The sequence below is a fragment of the Microcaecilia unicolor genome, chromosome 1, assembly GCF_901765095.1.
Source record: "Microcaecilia unicolor chromosome 1, aMicUni1.1, whole genome shotgun sequence".
Classification (NCBI taxonomy): Eukaryota; Metazoa; Chordata; class Amphibia; order Gymnophiona; family Siphonopidae; genus Microcaecilia; species Microcaecilia unicolor.
This window is the reverse complement of record NC_044031.1, coordinates 104,212,839-104,232,138: the sequence shown is the minus strand read 5'-3', so window position 1 is coordinate 104,232,138 and position 19,300 is coordinate 104,212,839. Positions and strand designations below refer to the sequence as shown.

At 42.7% G+C, this 19,300-nt stretch overlaps 1 protein-coding gene across 2 annotated transcripts in view; it reads left to right on the top strand.

Moving 5' to 3' along the window:
- Positions 1-19,300, top strand: part of ACBD5 (acyl-CoA binding domain containing 5) — a 99,937-nt gene that overhangs the window by 54,146 nt on the left and 26,491 nt on the right. For both annotated transcript variants that reach the window (XM_030199279.1, XM_030199280.1), the window contains 3 exons: positions 1,108-1,214; positions 7,475-7,718; positions 13,970-14,169. In XM_030199279.1, coding sequence (XP_030055139.1) covers positions 1,108-1,214; positions 7,475-7,718; positions 13,970-14,169 — 551 coding nt within the window. The remainder of the gene's footprint in view (positions 1-1,107; positions 1,215-7,474; positions 7,719-13,969; positions 14,170-19,300) is intronic.

Here is a 19,300-nt window from a genome sequence, read left to right as displayed (position 1 = left end):
CTACGTAGGTTACTTACGTCAGATGGGGGCGGGCCCAGGTCAGGGCAGGAGAGACGTCCTGAAGACTCGCGGCAATCAGATGTTCTTCTTGCCCGTGCAGCGCCTTCACACAGAGGTGAGAGGCGGAGGGGGGGCCCGTGGGGGGGGGGGCGGAGGATGGCGGGAGGCGGAGCTGTGGGCGAAAGAAAGGAAGAGAGGAAGGGAGGGGGCCGGGGCTGCTAAAGTTTGGATTTCTATGCTGCAGGGGGAAGCGGGGAGCAGCGGTGACCTCCCGAAACACACGTGTTTGCGTTTTGGTTTTTTTTCTGGTTGTTGTTTTGACGTTTGTGGCATGCGCAGAGCAGCCAGCATAACGCTTGACTGCTCTGCGCATGCTTTAGGGGCCAATTACCGACGGGGATTACACCAGTTTAATGCATTGTACTTTACAATACCGCACCGAACACATGCGACTTGTTTTTTTGGTGCATTCTTCGTTTTTTTCAAATTTGTTAGGGACTTTTACGTTTTAGATTTTTTTTTACGTTTGGTTGATGCATCTGGCCCTATGTGTCTTTTTCCAAATGTGCATACAGATTTGTTAGGGATCTAACAAATTCTGCCTTGTGATGCAGAAAAATTTCTAACTGTAAAAAAGAAAAAAGGGGTGCATATACTACCAAACATTTGATTTTTGATTGATGGCACCCTCAAATTATTATGCTTTTTCTGAAATGTTGACGTCCTTAACTGCTGTTTCCTTAATTCCATATTTTAAGTGTGATTCCTTGATCTGTGAACAAAGTTCTTGAAAGTGGAGCATACAACTCAAAATATTATTTTAGTGCTTGAGTGTTTTGACTCAGAATAACATTATCAATGAGGCTGGTATAACCTAAACAAAACAGCTGTGTATATTATCTTATAATCAATATTATATACACACAGATTTTATGTGAACCACACCCAAGTCACCTAGCTCTTAAGTACGAGTCCACTGACTGAGGGTTAATAACATTGTTCACACTATAGGGCCAAGCCCTAGGTTTTGACATCCCTGCCTTCAGTTTATCTAGAAATAGACTGAAATAATCTATTTGCATTTAGATGTAGTCTTTTTGTGTGCAGATGTAGAGGAAAACCATCTTGAAGAGCATTCAGGGATGCAGCACCTGACGAGCGATTCAGACAGTGAAGTTTATTGTGATTCTATGGAGCAGTTTGGACAAGAGGAGGTAACAAAATGATTTGTAAATATTTTCCTTGTATAATATAAGGGGAAGAGAACACAGAAGGCACACCATCTGGCTTTATTCTTTCCTTTAATACAAGGATAATTCTGTTTATAAATCTTGAATCATGATTAATGAATCCACTCAAGACACTTTAAAATCCCACTTCAAATCTGTAAATCACTTTTTACTTACTCAGGTAAAATGAGTCAGTTCTAGAACAGTGCTACCATTTAGGTGCCATAAGAACACAGGTAGTGAGCCTGTTCTATAAGGACACTTACAGAAGTATCCTTATAGAAGGCTAACTTAACCCAGCATGAGCATACCTAAATGTAGGCACTAACATTTATGATGGGTCTAAGGCTTACATTTATTTATTTATTATCTCATTTGTACCCCACATTTTCCCAACAGCGTCAGGCTCAATGTGGCTTACAGCGCACCGCATAGGCAGATGGCAATGCAGCAAAATTAAGCTAATACAACAGAAAACATACACAAGTACTATTGGGGAGGATGGGGAAGAGATGGAAGGAGCAGGGAAACCAAGAAAGAGGAGGGAAGGGTGGGTGCGTCCAAGATTGTCACTAGGTTGATGTGTATCAAGTAGAGTCCTTGGGATAAGCTTTTCCAAATAACAGGGTCTTAAGTGATTTCCTGAAATTTAGATGGTTGTGGATGGTTTCCATAGTTTTTGGTAAAGAGTTCCATAGTTGCGAGCTGATGAAGGAGAAAGATGAGGCATACGTGGATTTGTACTTAAGTCCGGTGCAGTTTGGGTAATGAAGGTTTAGATACGAACGGGATAGTCTCAATGCATTCCTGGGTGGTAGGGTGATTAGATTAAGCATGTAGCTAGGGACTTCATCATATAGAATTTTGTGAACTAGGGAGCAGATTTTAAAGATGATTCGTTCCTTGACAGGAAGCCAATGTAATTTCTTTCGGAGCTGTTTGGCACTTTCAAATTTGGATTTTCCATAAATTAATCTGGCCGCTGTGTTTTGGACCGTCTGTAGTTTCTTAATTAGTTGTTCTTTACATCCAGCGTAAACTCCGTTACAATAATCCAAGTGGCATAAAACGATGGACTGTATTAGGTGACGAAATACCTCTCTCCGGAAGAAAGTTTTTATTAGTTTTAGCTTCCATAGCGAGAAGAACATTTTCTTTGTGGTGGAGTTTATTTGACTTTCGAGCGAAAGGTTGCGGTCAAGAGTGACTCCCAATATTTTGAGGCTTTCTAAGATGGGAAGGTTAAGGCTGGGGGTGATTAAGGTTGAAGGTCTGTACTTGTTGTGTTGAGATGAAAGTATGAGACAGTGCGTTTTGTCAGGATTTAGCTTTAGTTGGAAAGATGTTGCCCAAAAGTACATCGTATTTAGACAGTGGTTGATTTCTTTAGTGATCTCGTTCAAATCATTTCTGAAGGGTATATAAATTGTAACATCATCAGCATATATGTGCGGGTTTAGTCCTAACTTACTTAAGTTAATTTTAGTGCATAGATGTGATGTTTATACATAAAACTTACAGTATTCTGTAAGTATCCCACATGAATGACAGCCCCACCTATGTCCTGCCCATGCCACTCTCCTTGCAGGTTGAGTGCATAAATGTAGAATCACATTTAGGTATGTTGCTGCCATTTACTTGGGTAAGTGTACATGGACAGCAGTATTCTATAAATTAAAATGTGCAGAAGGCACTTAAATTAGGCAACCTGTTATATAGTATGAGGGGCTTACAGGGTTACTAACCCACCAGATTCTTGATCTGCTTGTAAACATTTGCTTCATGTGCCCGGTATTTTGTTTTTTTTTAACAGAGACTTGGTTATTTGAAGAATGATCCAATTTTAAGAGAAATATGCCCACCCCATCCCCCCAGGCTATAAAATTCTTTATTTGCCAAGAGATGATAAACATGGGGGAGGCATTGCAATGACTTTTAAGGATTCGGCCTTCATTAGAAATAATGGCTTGTGAGAATTCTGATCCTTCCTTAATGAATAAGATCTTTTTTTATTTTATTCTCCTCCAGGAAAGTGGCTTGACATTGAGTATAGCACTATATATGGGGCTTCTCTTACAAAGCTGCACTAGCAATTCCTGCACGAGATCTGTTTTTTATTTTATCCTCCTGGAAAGTGGCTTGAGACTGAGAAAACATTTTACGATTTTATAGCATTATATATTGGTCTCCTTTTACAAAGCTGCACTATCTGTTTGTTTTGGGGGTCTCTTTGTTTGTTTTTTTTATTATCCGTACGATTTTATAACATTATACATCGGGCTACTTTTACAAAGCTGCTCTAGCAATTTCCACACGGCAAATGCAATGAAGTCCATAGGAATTGAATGGGCTTTGTCGCATTTGCCACACCAGAATCACTAGTGTGGCTTTCTAAAAGGAGCCTGTTATAAATTCAGACTGTTTGTTAGGAGATATAAATTTGCAGCTAGAAAATGTTGATCCTAAGGTAAAAGATCTGTTGTGATTTTTAGATTCATTAGGACAGTCTTACCCAACCTTCTCGAGTTCACATGGGAAGGGCCATCAATTAGACTTGATTTATTTTAGAAAAGAGCCCAAAGGGGGGGGGGGCACATTTTGGCCTGCCTGCCTCCCTGCTGCTGTCTTCCCTCCGCCACCTCTGCCACCCCCCCCAGCCGCCGCTGGAAGGTACCACCGCTGCCTCCCCGCTGCTGCCACAAGTACCCAACCCCCACCAGCTAAAGCGTCTGTCCCGCGCTGGTCTTACATTACTGGGGCCCTGTCCTGTTTTTCAGCGCCGTGCATGCTCATTTTAATGAAACTGACGGGGTCGTTGTTGGCAGGGAGTGCTTCAAGGTGGCAGCATTCACTGATAACCTATTAGTTCTGCTTACTGATCTGCGGAATTCCGCTGGGTGCACTTTTGGAGGCTTTCGGAGAATTCATTGATTTTGCGGGTTTTCTATTAAATCTAGACAAATCGGAGGCTCTGGCTACCTCACCAGATGGCAAGCTTTCCTGGCCTGGGACGTTTTCCCTGTGATGGGCAGATCGGTTTTTCAAGTATCTGGGGGGTTTTCTTACGCCTGATGTGGCTGATCTGTACCTCCTTAATGTGACTCAGATGATGCTTAAAAAGATTAGCTCAAGTTATCTGCAGCAGGGCCCATTTTATTCCTATGGACCCTTCTGCAGATAAAGCGAGCTAATCTTTAGTAAAGACCCCCTTAGTCATCAGGTTTTTTTTGTTTTTGTTTTTTCCAGTTTCATGATTATTCGGCTAGTCGATGTTCTACTGCTGCACCAGAAAAGCAATTACTTTACTATTTGTGTTTTCTGGCCCAGAAATGTATACTCCAATGGTGGAGTAACATCCCACTGACTATGACACAGTGTTTGAGTGTGGTTTGTTCGATGATGGTTCTTAAAAGGCATAGAGCGTGTTGGCAAGATGCTGGCTGCTGTACCTACATGTACAATCTGATTGGCCTTCCTATCAGGAATTGTTCTAGATCTTCTCGAACTTATCTTAACTTACACCTTCCCAACTGTAAAGGAATCAAATACAAAACATACTATGCATCCAATTTCTCCGTTATAGGCAGCAAGCTCTGGAATACCGTACCACGATCGATTCGTATAGTCAATAATCATCTACCCTTCTGGAAACTACTTAAAACTCACCTTTTCAAGCAAGCCTACTCGTATGACTTGACTTAAATTAGAAATCCATCTGCGATACCTGGATCTGATTACTTAGCAGAACTTAATATGTTGTTTTGTTTTTTCCTTTTGAATTCATCCCTCTCCGAACCATTATCATATATTCTTTCTTTTTCACAATACTTTACCCAACTTACACCCTCTTCTGCTCCCGACCTGTACCACCTTCCTCCCTTATCCTTTCTTAGTCCACCTCTTTATATATTATATTCAAATGTTTTATCCATTTTGTGCTATCTTGTAAATTTGTTTTTTATGTAAGCCGCATTGAGCCTGCTACAGGTGGGAAAGCGTGAGTTATAAATGTTACAATACAATACTAAGTTTTTAAAAAAGGGAGCCAATTTGGAATAGTGCGTCACATGGGGCACGCAGCTGGATTCTCAATTATTAGCTCAGAAGGTCTCTTGTATTTGTTTGTCGGGTATGGTTCTGGCTTAAGGACATCGCAAAAATCGGACCCATTATTGGGATACTCTTGATAGAGGGAGGGATTAGAGTGGGTTAAGGGGAAGGGATAGAGTTAATAATGGAAACTGAACATATTTAGTTTTCCAATCTCGTTGATATAAGACTTGCTGTTATCTTTTAGACTGTTCTTGGATTTTGACTTCTGCTGTCCTGTCTTTGTAATTTTCAGTTTTTAATAATAATTTTTTAAAAATTGAACCCTCTAGGAACAGAAATACCTCCTGTACCTGAATGTACACCACTTCAATAGCCTTCAGGATTACTGGTGTATATTCAGGTACAGTAAGTATTTTTCTCACCCCGGAGGGATAATGATTATTTTTTGTTAAAGGCGTGGAGGTAGGATATAAACCTTGGTTGTTCCTTGGTTCTCAGTCTACCGCACTAATCATTTGGCAGCTTCTCAGACTTGCATTCAGCTCTTAAGATTGTCCATAATATGTGAAGCTCTCATAGACCCTGGTATCCCTTGCCAATTTCACATTGAAAGGAGAAGGAGGGGAACAACAACCACCAGGGGATTAGAGAGGTGTCATGCATTAATCCTTCCAGTGGACAGCTGCTCAATCAGAGCAACTTTCTGTAATCTGGATGTGCCAACGTCCATCTTTTTAGACTTGGACATTCCTTAGCCTTCTGGGATCGGAGTTGAATATCCGTATTTTAGGACCTCTTTAGTCCCACTCAAAACTTGTCCAGATGATGCCCCCTTGCCATATGAATGTACTACAGTGTTAGACATCCATATCCTGCCTTTGTAAAATTAGAATTTGGACATCCATGCAATATGTATGTCTAAATACCAGTTTTCAAACGTCCAAAATAAGAATAGAGCTTTTAAAATAACCACCATAGCGTGTCTGGTGTCCTGGCTTTCAGAAGAGATTCAACAAGGCCATAACGTTGTATTTTTTTTTTTTAATGGAAGAGGTTTGTTATTTGGTGTGCTGGAAATGTCCTAGATCCTTTTTTATTTGATACAATAATATATACCGTATTTTTCGGACTATAAGACACACTTTTTTCCCCCAAAATTTGGGAGGAAAATGGGGGGTGCGTCTTATAGTCCAAAGGTAGATTTGGCCGCCCGCCCTCCGAGTTCGGGATCGCCCTCCCCCGGCCCTGTCACCACTTCTTCCTACTCACATCACGCAATCTTCCCAGGTGGTCTAGTGACGTCGGGGCAGGAAAGAGCCCCCTCTTTCCTGCCCAGCGCACTGCTCTCCATCCTCCTGTATGCAGCCTGACGGTCTCGGCAAGATTCAAAATGGCCGCCGAGAATTGAAGTCTCGGCGGCCATTTTGAATCTCGCCGAGACCGTCAGGCTGCATACAAGGACGATGGAGAGCAGCGCGCTGGGCAGGAAAGAGGGGGGCTCTTTCCTGCCCCGACGTCACTAGACCACCAGGGAAGATCGCGTGACGTGAGTAGGGAGAAGTGGTGACAGGGCCGGGGGGAGGGCGATCCCGAACTCGGAGGGAGGGATTCGGACAAGACGCACCGGAGCAGCTAGGTTTTATAGGAGGGAAAAAGGAAAAAAAAAATTTTCCTATTTCCCTCCTCTAAAACCTAGGTGCGTCTTATGGTCCAGTGCGTCTTATAGTCCGAAAAATACGGTACTCATAATTGCTGCCACAGAAAAAATATGTTGCCTGTTGCAGTTCCATTAGTTATATTCCCCCCTTTTTTTTTTTTCTCTTGAAGATAGACAGTAGCTAGGGAATCACATGTTGTGAGGTCTTGCTATCATGCTTGTCCAATTTTTCCTTTCAACCTGCCTCTCCCTACTCTGCTCTCTGACAGACAAGGGTTGGAAAGAATTCCATGAGCCATGCTCCACATGCTTTCTTCACTTAGTTGAGGGGCAGTCTTTACTAGCAAGGTAACAAGCTGATGGCTTTACTTTGATTTTATATCGGTGAACACAAAGGGGATGCAAGACTTTTTGCATTTGTAATAGAAAGATATTTCCTTTGATTGGTAGTTCTTGGTCAGTGGGCACAAGATAACTTAGAAAAATGTATCTCATATTCATATTCTTTAGATTAACTAAATGTTTCTTATTTTAGTCTTCAGAAATCTTCATATTAAGCCAGAGACCTGTACAGCATTCTTCACGTTTCTTATCAGAAGATCATAGTGGACTTTTGGATGTCATTTTTACTGAAAATACTGGGGATACGATAAATATTGTTGAAGGGAAGGGGGTGATCAAAGCTGGAGGAGAAGATGGCAAAACAAGTGGCAGAGGACCTCAGAAAGAAAAAATGAGTGGTGAGAGAATGGAATTCTCTGGACCCCGAAGAGGACGAGGTAGGTATCCCTTGCCATTTCTTAATAAATACCTGTTTGGGCAGCATAGGCTAAAATGGGATATCTTACTACCTTCATTTTTGTGAATGATGTGGCCCAAGTTCTGGCAATGGAAATTTGAGGTAAATATTATTCTTATGTAAATCCTTCAGTGGATAAGGAGAACCCACAAGCAAGCAAGCTTCAGTGCTAAAATGAGCCCAAAATTCTAATTTGGCCATGCTTTGGTTTTGCCTCCTCCCCCATTGTGAAGACAGTTTGACCACTCTCTGTGCCCTCCCTGATCACAAGCTGCACCCTCCCCAGGCCTACCTTAGAAGCCCTGGTGGTGTAATGGCCTCTGAAGTAGGTGCAATCCTCAGTCAAAATGGCTGCTGCATGAGGTCACGGCAGCCATTTTGAGAGCACTCCTGTGGTATGTTGGTTCAAGTCTCAAATTGACTGCCATGACCTCTCATGGAGCCAGCATGGCAGGAGTGACTGGGGATCGCTCTTGCCCCGAAGAGGCCACTAGACCACCAGGGCTTCTAAGGAAGGCTCAGGGAGGGTCCACTGATGGTGGGAGGGCAGAGTTTGTGGTCAAGGAGGGGGGACCTGCTCGCTGATGGGAGGGAGGAAGGGTGACTCCAGGGGACCCAACTTATGCAGGCACGGGAGGGGGGCACTTTGGTTATGGTTTCAGCTGAAACCAAGCAGCAAACTTTAGCTGCCCTTTCAGTTTCGGTCACTCTCTGGTACATATTGTCACGTTCCCTACTGTGACCTGTGGCATCTCCACGGGCAGCACGATGTTCCCGCCACCAAAACTGGCACTGCGCATCGGGGTTCCTTGGGTGGCGCGTTCACTTTCCCTTCCTCCCTGCACTTCCGCGCCGTCTTCTTTCCCCTTTGTTTCCATGGAGCACTTGTTGCGGTCCCGAATGCTCCGTCCCGCCTCCTGCCCTGCTGGCATTGGGTGTCCCCGTGGCCCACCTCTTTGGCTCCTCCTCTCTTGCTGCTCCTATCCTTTTGGCTGCTCCCTTTCCTGTTTCTCCCTCCTGCTGCTCTGCTCCTATTGGGCAGCCTGTTATTCTTTCCTCCTTCTCCCTGCCCTATGGCAGCTCTCCCTCTCTCAGCTGGCTGTTGATGACGTTAGACGCCAGCACTATTTCAGCTGATCCTCATTTCTCCCTGTTGCTTCGGCTTCTACTCCAGTAGGTGGTTTTAAGCTCTGTTCTGTGGTCTTTCCTATTTACCCTTGTCTCTGAACTCGGCCTGTTGACCCTGCGTGGACTTTGACTACTCTCTGTGCCTGCTGCCTGCCTACTGACCCAGCGTCTGCCTTGACTACTCTATGTGCCTGCTGCCTGCCTACTGACCCAGTGTCTTCCTTGACCTCTCTTTGTGCCTGCCGCGTGCCTCTTGCCCTCTGGGTTTCTACCTCGCTCCTGATCCTTACCATCTCCTCCTCTCGGCTCCTGTTTTTCCTGGCCCCTGCTCCCATAAGTCCTGCCGGCTGCCTGTACCTAGGGGCTCAACCTCTGGGGAGCGGCGGTCATTGCAGGTGAAGTCTCAGGGTTGCCCGACCGCCAAGTCCGGACCTGGGGTCGCCTCCTCTTCAGGGCACATCAGGGTTCTACTCAGCACAAGGACTCGCGAGTCTGACACATATTGACCCGCTGGCAAAAGCAATGTGAATAACCTATGATCATCTGTCTTATAATATGAAGGTAGATAGTACTGCAATGCATTGTTACATCTATGGATTTGATTTTGAAGATCTATAGATTTTTTTTTAAATACGCACTAGTGCTAGTGGTATTTTTTTTCTTATAATTTAATATCCACCTGAAAAAGGTATGTTTGGCTGCACTGGTTCCAGGTTTGTTTATGTCAGATGAGAAGTTGCTGTGATGTATGATGTAGATAGAAGGCTAAGGTTCCTTTATTGAACTATTTCTGCAACTCTGCAGTGTGGCTTTATAAAGAATGCAGGAAATACAATGGATTGGTAAAGAGAGAGTTCTGAGACTACCTTTTGGAAGACACTTTGGACAGGTTTGAAACACTGTTCTTCCCAAATAGGAATTTGTCCATGTTGTGAGTAATAGACAAGAATATGAATTTAATTCATTCTCTTAACTGATGTAATGGTAGATAGGGAGATGGTTTTCCAAAAGATACTCTCTAATGTTGTTTTGCTGACTGGTTCAGAAGGAGCTGTCATAAATTATACCAGAACAATATTAAGGGTCATGCTAGTGACAGAGCTCAAAATGGAGGTCTTATATTCATTAAACGTTTCATGAAATGAGTTACTAAGGCAGTGGTTCCCAAACATTCTCGGTTCAAGGCACCCTTAGTGTGTCAGTAATTTTTTCACGGCACCCCTAAGTCAAAAGAAATATAACATGGCATAACAGTTCTTATTTAAGTAGTTAGGTCCAAACAATATTAAATTGAAAGAAAAATATTTTATTCTTAAATAACCATAATTACTTATAAATGGGATTTGTGTGCCTTCTCAAACCTCACCCCATCTACCTTACATCAGCTCTCCATCTCCTTCCACCTCATCCAACTTTTTCTCCAAACCTCCCCCATGGCACACGCCATCCTATGTGCAAATTTTACATTGCACAGAATTCCCCCAGGAGAAATAACAGTACTAGAACACAAAATATAAAGAACAAAATTCCATTTTAGTTTTGTTGGATCTTTTTACAGCATGGCCAAGGGGAAAAAATACTGTTCTATATCTAATCTAAATTTAAATAAAACGAAGCATTTTATTGGTTTTAATTTAAGACAGTTCTGTTTTTGTGGGGGGTTTTTTGCATTTGGGGGGGGGGGGCGGTTTAGGCCATGTAAAAATTTGTATTCCAACAACAACTCTAATATTCCTATCTAGATTCAAACAACAGAGCCAAACACTGTGTTGAAGGGGTTTTTTAGTTTTAGTTTTTTTTTTTTTTTAACCTGGCTGGGCTGGCCTGGGCTGGTCTGGGCTGTAGAAGAGCTCCACTGGGCTCACAGGGGGCCAGGCAGTACTCCAGGCTCCAGAGGCTTTTTGGCAGGTGGGTACTGATTGCTTCTCTCAGTGCTGGGCTGGGGTCTGCACTATACATGACCGCAGGGGCAGGCCTGAAAGCTACAGCTGCAGTGTTGCACTACAAAATCACTCTCTGATTCTATATGTTCTTGGGATTAAACCTAGGTGACCTAATCTTGCTGATTTGTGCAACTAGAGTACTTCTTGGTCGAGGAGAGTTGTGGGGATGTCAGTGGATGGACACATCTTCATTATGGATGCAGCTGCTGGATACTGGTTTGGATATGAGTTGACCCTAAGAAGTCTTTTTGAGTGACATACAGTGTTGATGCTTATTTGGAGCTGGACCATAGGTGCAGGGCTGTGCAGATCGGAGGTCAAAGAATCTGGAATGGCTACACAAAGAGCGTTGTTCATGTTCTTGCCATATGGGGCTCTACTGTTAGGTGGAGGTACCCATTATATAAATACCTGGGTTAGAGCCCAATGACGTTTGCTGTTGAATTTTTTTTTTAATTATATATGTAGTTCATGCTTTGATTCTGTTCTATATGTCTGAAGTTTAATTGAACCCCTGGGCTGTTGGGACGCAGTGATGCCCGGATTGCTGACGCAGCTGTTGCACATGATGATGAAATATACTTTGTTATGGTAGTGTGCTGTGCTGGTGCCTGTGCCACACCTTGTGAGTACTGATAGTTGTGATTGAAAGGAGCATTGCAGGGGTGGGATTTTTTTGTTTGTTTCTCTCTCTCTCTCATATATGGTGTTCATGCTTTGATTCTGCTCTACATGTTTAAAATGTAATTGAATCCTTGTGTTGTTGGGACACAGTGATGTCCGGATTGCTGACACAGTTGCTGCACATGATGACGAAATATACTTTGCTATGCAGGTTCCTGTGTCACACCGTATGAGCACTGACTGCTGTGATTGGATGGAGCATTGTATGGGTGCTTTTTTTTTTTTTCAAGATGTTTCAGGGTTCTATAATACTTTCCAAGGGGCAAATTTAGGTTTCAATTTAAATGCTGGTTCGAATTGTTATCCTATAAAGGAGGATGGGTTTGGGCATTCGGGGTGGGGGGGGGGGGGTTCTCACACGGGGCTTGTCCAAGAGTTGATTGGACTTCTTTGATTTATGGGGTCAGATGGGTTTGGGAAAGGGGAGTGGGGGGTTAGTGTTTTGTGGGGGGGGGGTTGTAAGGGGGAGGGATTGCTATGATGGGGTTGGTTATGGATGCAGGTTTTCTTTGGGATTTTTGTTTTTGATAGTGTGTGTTGGGAAGTGGTGTGTGCTGATCTAGAGAGTGATTTCGGGTCAACTGATTCCCTTTTCTTCTGGGTTGATCGGGGGGTTGCTGGCTGGGACAGCCGCCCAAGAATAAGGTTAATAGTTGAATTTCTGAAGGTGTTTCTGCTGGTTTATAATAAGTGATGCTGGTTAAACTGGTATCATGAAGTGTGAATGGAGTCTCCTCACCCATTAAGAGGCAGAAGATCCTGCAGGCCTTGAATCAACAGAAAGCTGATATTGCGTTTTTGCAAGAGACCCACTTGTCTTCATCAGAGCATTCTAAGTTTAAGTGTTGGTGGGTTGGACAGGTGGAAGAGGCCCCAGCTCTGGGTCGTAAGGCTGGTCTGCTGGTTCTCTTCTGGAAAGGCTTGGACCTGGTGACACATCAAACATGGAGAGACCCCAAGGGCAGATTTTTGTTAGTGAAGGCTTCGGTAAATAAAAAAAACTATTATTGCTTTGTAATGTATACGGGCCTAATGTCTATGACCATAATTGGGTGAAATCCATAATACGTAAAGTTGCTGGAGTTGTAGATATACCCATCGTTATGGGAGGGGATTTCAATATGGTTCATGACCCTGCCACGGACAGATCTAAAGGCCCTGGAGGGGAGGTGGGTTCGATATCAAAGGGAATCCCGCTGCTATGTTCCAGTCTAAAGTTACTGGACGTTTGGAGAACCTTGAATCCAGTGGATAGAGACTATACTCATTTATTGAGGGCACATGGCTCACAATCTCGGATCGATTATTGGCTCGTGTCTTCGGAGTTGTTTTCCTCAGTAGTTTCAGCTGGAATTGGAGCGTACAGTGTCTCAGATCACACGTGCATTTGGTGTTTGGTAGATCTGAAAGGTCCCGATGGTGCTCCGTATGTTTGGCACTTCTCTCCTAATTTTATTGGGACCCGGCCTTCCGAGAATTTTTGATACAAAAATGGTTGGACTACCAGCTTCATAATGACGGTTACAAAGATCAACCAATTCCTGTAAATGGTTTGATGACTAATGCAGTAATTTGTCTGATATGCATCATGGGGGGTTAAAGCTATTGTATACTGTTCTGACTGGTTGTTTTGTACGTTGTGTCATCAATAAAAATTGTTGAAAAATAAAGGTAAGGCAGTATTCAGATCAGTAGTGGGCAGGAAAGCTTCTAGGAAATTGTGCAAGAGTAGGGATGCATCCATCTGCTGCAGTATGCAGGATCTGTTTTTACTTGTTTTCAGTGGCCCTACAGCATAAGCTGAATCAGCTGCTTGAGATGCATCCAGGTGCACAGAGCATAAGGTCAAACTGCTTGGATGTTATTTTTCACCTTTGGCCTTCTTGCTGTGCTTACCAGCAGTATGTGTGCTCTGGTCTGCAGCAGAGCCTGTTGGTACTTAAAGCTGGGGTGGGGAGTGATTTCAATGTGGTCTTGCTAATAATTTGGACATCCTGGGGAAAATTGGGTCTGTTGTAATGATGGTCATTTTTAGAGGAACCTTACTTGGCAATATATTAAACATGTTGCTATAATCCTCTTCAGCCATTATTTTGTAATGTTAAGAAACTGTATCTATATCTCAGCTCACAGAAAAACAGAACTAACAGACAAAAAAACAACCAGAGAGGACTGCATAGCACTTGCTAGGATCTATGGAGAATGTTCTGTAGTAGTGTTCTGTCAGAGTAACTATATATGAGCAGCTAGCTGCATGATTATGCTGTCTGGGGAGAACTCTCATCACGGTAAGCAACTCTACTTTTTCATATTGGGCCTGTAGACAATGTCATTGGATTAGTGCAAAGATAAAAAGGGAGAAATAGTATACATTTTTAGAATATGTTGCAACTTTTGCTCCTTAGTAGTGACATTAGGAATGGAAGGGTACTGTAACTACTGAAATTGACACTTTTTTTTTTTTTCCCGAATCTAGTGAGTCGTATGCAGCCTATGGGTGTGGGTTCTCGTGGTGGAGAGATGGGTAGTGGTGGTGATGGTGAACGTGGAGGCTCTGAGAGAGGACCAAAGGATAGCCTGAATGAACAGATCGCCATTGTACTCGTGCGGCTTCAGGAAGACATGCAGAGTGTTCTTCAGCGACTGCACACACTGGAGGCCCTGGCTGCCTCTCAAGTAAATGCCTTTTTTTTTTTTTTAATCTTGTATTCCACAGTTTTTCCAAGCAAGTTTAATGCAGGGTACATAATAATTTTGAACATTTAAACAAATGACTAAAAATATGGTAAATGACATCTGTGGCAGGACAATAGTATTAACTATTTCGTTTATCTACCCTAGTGATTCTGTTAATCCTTTCCTTTATACCATTCATTGTAACTACAATTTATGTTTTAAATACAGGCTATTAATAATATAATAATCCAGTTTAGATCATTCTTAATCCTCTTCAATTTAGAGATAGAGAACTTTATATATATATATGAATGAGCAATTTTTAACCATCAAAATTACTTCAAATAATTCAATAAATATATATTTTATCTTGAACCTCAGTGATGTCAGTCGCCTTTCTTATGTATAAGGTCAACTTAACGACATCTAGTTCTTCATAGGTTCTTCATAGAACATTTAGTTCTTCATAAGTTCTTCTTCTTGTTAAATCTAACCAGTATTGTTTTATAACTTATCAACCATTATTAAATACAGGCTAACCATTCATTGTAACTACAATTTATGTTTTAAATACAGGCGTTAATCCTGTTTTGTCTCCAACTTTACCCATTGCTGACACTTCTTTGAGCTGTATTGAGTTGCTTTGTTTTGTTCATAGTTTTGATATTTGAAACCATTGATAGATGTGTTCGTACCCTTTGTCAGAGTTATGACTCTGGAAGCATCCTAGAGTATGAATAAATGAAGCAGATTTGCAGTCTTGTTTCTGAACGTTCACATGCAGACAGCAGACTCAGCAGGGCCATGGAGCAATTATTTGGTTTTCCTTCCTTCAGCTTATTGTCCATCCTTCTAAGCAAGCTCAGAGTGGTTTACAGAATTTAACAAAGAAATAAAAAAAGGAAAACACAAAACAAGATGGCAGCCATCTCAGATGTCTCATTAGAAGTTCCTTCTAATTTTGAGAGTTTACTTTACCTTAGGTCTTATTTTCTTCTTTGCTGATATGCTGAAGCATAAAGGGAAGACCTTGGCTCTTCCACCTGCGATGCAGCTTCTGCTTACTCTGGTCAGTTTATGATGTGGAGCTTTGCCAAGCCCTGCTGCTGGGACGAACCTGAAGTTCTGAGATCGAGTCAAGATTACCTTTATTGTTTCTCTCCTTTCTAGTCAAGATTACCTTTATTGTTTCTCTCCTTTCTAGGTGTCACGATTGTGACTGTTTTTCATGCCTGCACTCACCTTGCCCCCGGGTGACCAGGGCCTGTGGTTGCTGTGGACTGTGTTTTCCCTGTTTCTCAGACATCTTCCAGGTTCCATTCTGGTCCTGATGTTCTAGCACTCCAGACTTGCCCTGAGGTTTCTGCTGCCAAGCCTCACCTGTGACATCAGTAATTGCCTTGATTAAGCACCTGAGAACTTTCAGGCTTTGCCTTTGCAACAGAGGTCTTCAGATGTGCTTTCGTCTGTGAGTGCTTGTTGCAGTTCTAGCTCTGCTAGTTCTTGTTCTGTGTGTCTTAAAGCTTCAGTTCCTTACTGTTTGTATCTAGCTGCTCTGTGTGTTTTAAAGCTCCAGTTCCTTACTGTTTGTATCTAGCTGCTCTGTGTGTCTTTAAGCCTTTCTTCCTTACTGCTGTATCTGCCCTGTGTGTCCTTTAGCTTCTGTTCCTTACTGTCTTTAGCTTTAGTTCCCTGCCTGCTTGTGCATCCTGCTTGTGTCTGCCTTGCTTGAAAGTCCTGAATCCAGTCCAGCCAAGCCAAGTCTGTTCCAGCTTTTGGTTCCAGTCCAGCCAAGTCTGTTCCAGCATCTGGTTCCAGTCCAGTCCAGCCAAGTCTGTTCCAGCTTTTGGTTCCAGCCAAGCCAAGTCTGTTCCAACTTTTGGTTCCAGTCCGGCTAAGCCAAGGCTGTTGTCGCAGTTTGGGTGGTTTTCCTGCTGTTGCCGGTCTCTGGCAGCAGCCCAAGGGCTCACTACTCCAGATCACCCCCAGTGGCGTGACACTAGGCAAGCATTAGCTTGGGCCTCTTCCCCTGTGGAAGCAGAATGACCTGTTATGTCCAACATAGCTACTGTCCTCATACACATCTGGCAGGTACTTGATGAGCCTGGGCATCTTTCCTCAGTAGCTTCTGAGCTCCTACGCCTATGACAAGGAGAGCTATCTATGAGTCTATATGCCATTCAATTCCAGATCCTGGTCTCTGAACTGCAATGGAATCAGGAGTCCCAGGTGGCTATCTTTTGGCATGGCCTGGAGGAGCCACATTAAGGATGAACTGGTGGGACAGAATCTCCCTACCAGTTTGGGTGACCTGATTTTCCCTATGCATCAAGGTGGACATCCATTTTCAAGAGAGGGCTAAGGAATGTGGAGATAAATGCTGCTCTACATGGTCATCACCCCAGTTTCAGGATCACACAGATTCTCAGATGCTAGCTTCTCCTGCCACCCTGGAAGAAGAGGTTCCCGTGCAGATAGGACATTCTAGACTTTCAGAGGAAGAGAAAAAGTGTCAGAGGTCAAATATCTGTCTATATTGTGCAGACCTGGGACATTATGCTAAACATTGTCCCAGGAAACTGGTAACATTTCCAGACCTAGGAGTTGTGGTGGTGATGTCCCTTGGTCCTTCCCAAGGAGTTCTGACCTTCCTCTGTACTCTCCCTGTTACCCTTCTATGGGACAATAAATAGATCGTAGTCCAAGCTTTTCTTGATTCTGGCACAGCAGAGAACCCTTTGGATGAATGACTGATATGCCAGTATGACATTTCTGTGAATCCCCTCAGAGAACCCCTTTGCGTTTCCTCGGTCTACAGAGACCCACTGCCAGAGCATCTGCAGGCTATTATTCAACCTATTTCTCTACAAGTGGGTTCTCAGCATCAAGAGATGATAGACCAATCCGAGGAGTACATTAAACTCTATCAGGTCATTTTGGGGCTTCTCCGGTTGCTGAAACATGAACCTGTATTACTTCCTCCCGTTTCTTAGCCCTCACAGGAAGGGGGGAAGCATAGGAAAATAATAATAAGAAAGAGAACTTAGACTCCATTAGGCGCAGCCAGTAAATTACCTTTATTATTTATTTATTTATTTATTTATTTATTTATTTATGGCATTTATATCCCACATTATTCTCACCCATGGGCAGGCTCAATGTGGCGTACAATAGTCTAGTAAACAACATTAATACAAAATACAGTAATTAGTGTCAGAGAAGAGAAAGAGGAACAGCAGGAGGGAGAGGGAGAGAGGGGAAGGTGACAAGTTGTCAATAAGGCTGCCGTGGTTCAGAAGGATGTAGTATCTCACAGAGCCAAAAATACAAAATAGTTCGGTTCTCTCCCTGGACCAGGTTGCCAATCAGCAGTGCACATCCTGAAAGACAAGGTCTGCTCAGCTAATACTGCCCCGGACATCACATATATACTGTTACAAGTTACATTTTCCCAGAAATCATGTGATTTCCCATAAACCAGAACCATTAGGTAGCCTTATACCATATATGGATTGGTCATGTATTCTATCAGTCTCTCCTGATGTATTTGCACGTGAACAGTCGGTGGCCATTGGTTAATTACGTATGATTTCTGTGTCAGTTCTGCGTGCACAGCCAGAACAGTACCCTTGTGTCCTCTCTCTGTCTATCTCCCTTAGCCCTCACACTGTGTCCTCAGCCTGTCAGCAACTGCCAAGGTTACATCCACCTTATATGAAAAACATACTCAGCTGCAAACTAAATGTTATGAAGTGTCAGTTCTCAGCGCCTGAGAAAGCAATGATTGTTACAATAGATGCTGAGCTAGTAGGGTAACATGTGAGAACCAAACTGAGCAGAGTACAGGCCTTAGGCCTAGCCCTTAGGAACAGGCCTAAGCAAAGGAAAGCATATAGAAACCTCATATTTTACTGGCACTCTGGAAACATTCTAGCCTGGGGTCCAGCCTGTTCTCAGTCTTGCTTTGTCTGTTCAACCTCAGCTAACCTCGACCAAGATGGATTCACCTCAGGGCAAGCCTTCCATCTTAGAATCCTGACCCAACTTGGACCCTGCAAAGATTCTTGCTGTCTCCTAGATCATTGTACCCCCAGAGAGAACTCCGGACCCCAAGTGGTCAAGGAAGCGGACCTTGCTCAGCACATGCAACTTCAAATGTACATGATTCACAAGATGTTCTAGACGTCAGAAGGTTAAGGAGGATAATACGTGGAAACCTACTATCAGTGTTCATGCTGCCCATTCCTTGAGCCTTCCCAGTAGGCATTCTCCTGATAGTATTCAGAGTTTCTGATGGGGTAATTTCTGCTTCCAACATCTCCCTTACTGTAATTGGGATTTGAGGTAAACTGGCTTGCTATAAATATTTATAGATTCTTGTTTTATTGCCTTATCTGTACTATATAACCTATAAAATTTCATAAACTGGGCTTGTATGTCTCTTTCCTTATGTAGAAGTTTCCCTTTCTCATTTTTAATCTGTAATTTGCCTCTGCTTTTTGTCTCCTCTTCAGTTTCTTAGCCAGTAACGCCCCTGATTTATAGGTTTGATCTGTAATCTATAATCAATATTATCAATATAAAGCTGTTTCAATTTCACTTGAAGTTGCTCTAGCTAATAATAATTGTCCTTAGCTTCTGGGGTTTTTTTAAAGTTTTTTTATTTATCATTTTACTTAATTACATTCACATTTATCACGTAAGGAAAAACAGAAATTAATATAAGGAAAAAGAAAAAAACATTTTCTCTCAATAATATATATAATTGTCCACAATTGGGGGATCCAAGATCAGGAAAACAATCTCAAAGAAAATAAGAAAAACACCAAGTGGTTAATCTTACAAATTCATATTTTCTGAGGGAGGAAGGTTAATCGGTAATTGCAGTGGTCTATTAGATTGTAAGCTCTTTGAGCAGGGACTGTCTCTCTTTGTTAAATTGTACAGCGCTGCGTAACCCTAGTAGCGCTCTAGAAATGTTAAGTAGTAGTAACTAAAGGAAATTGCTGCAGAGGGTTCTTCATCTGTTCTTTTAACTCCACAAACTCTTGTAATTTCTTGAGTTCAACAAATAAGTAATAAGGAAATAAAACACTTACAAGGGAATCGCTCTAGGAAGGTCCCACCTAGG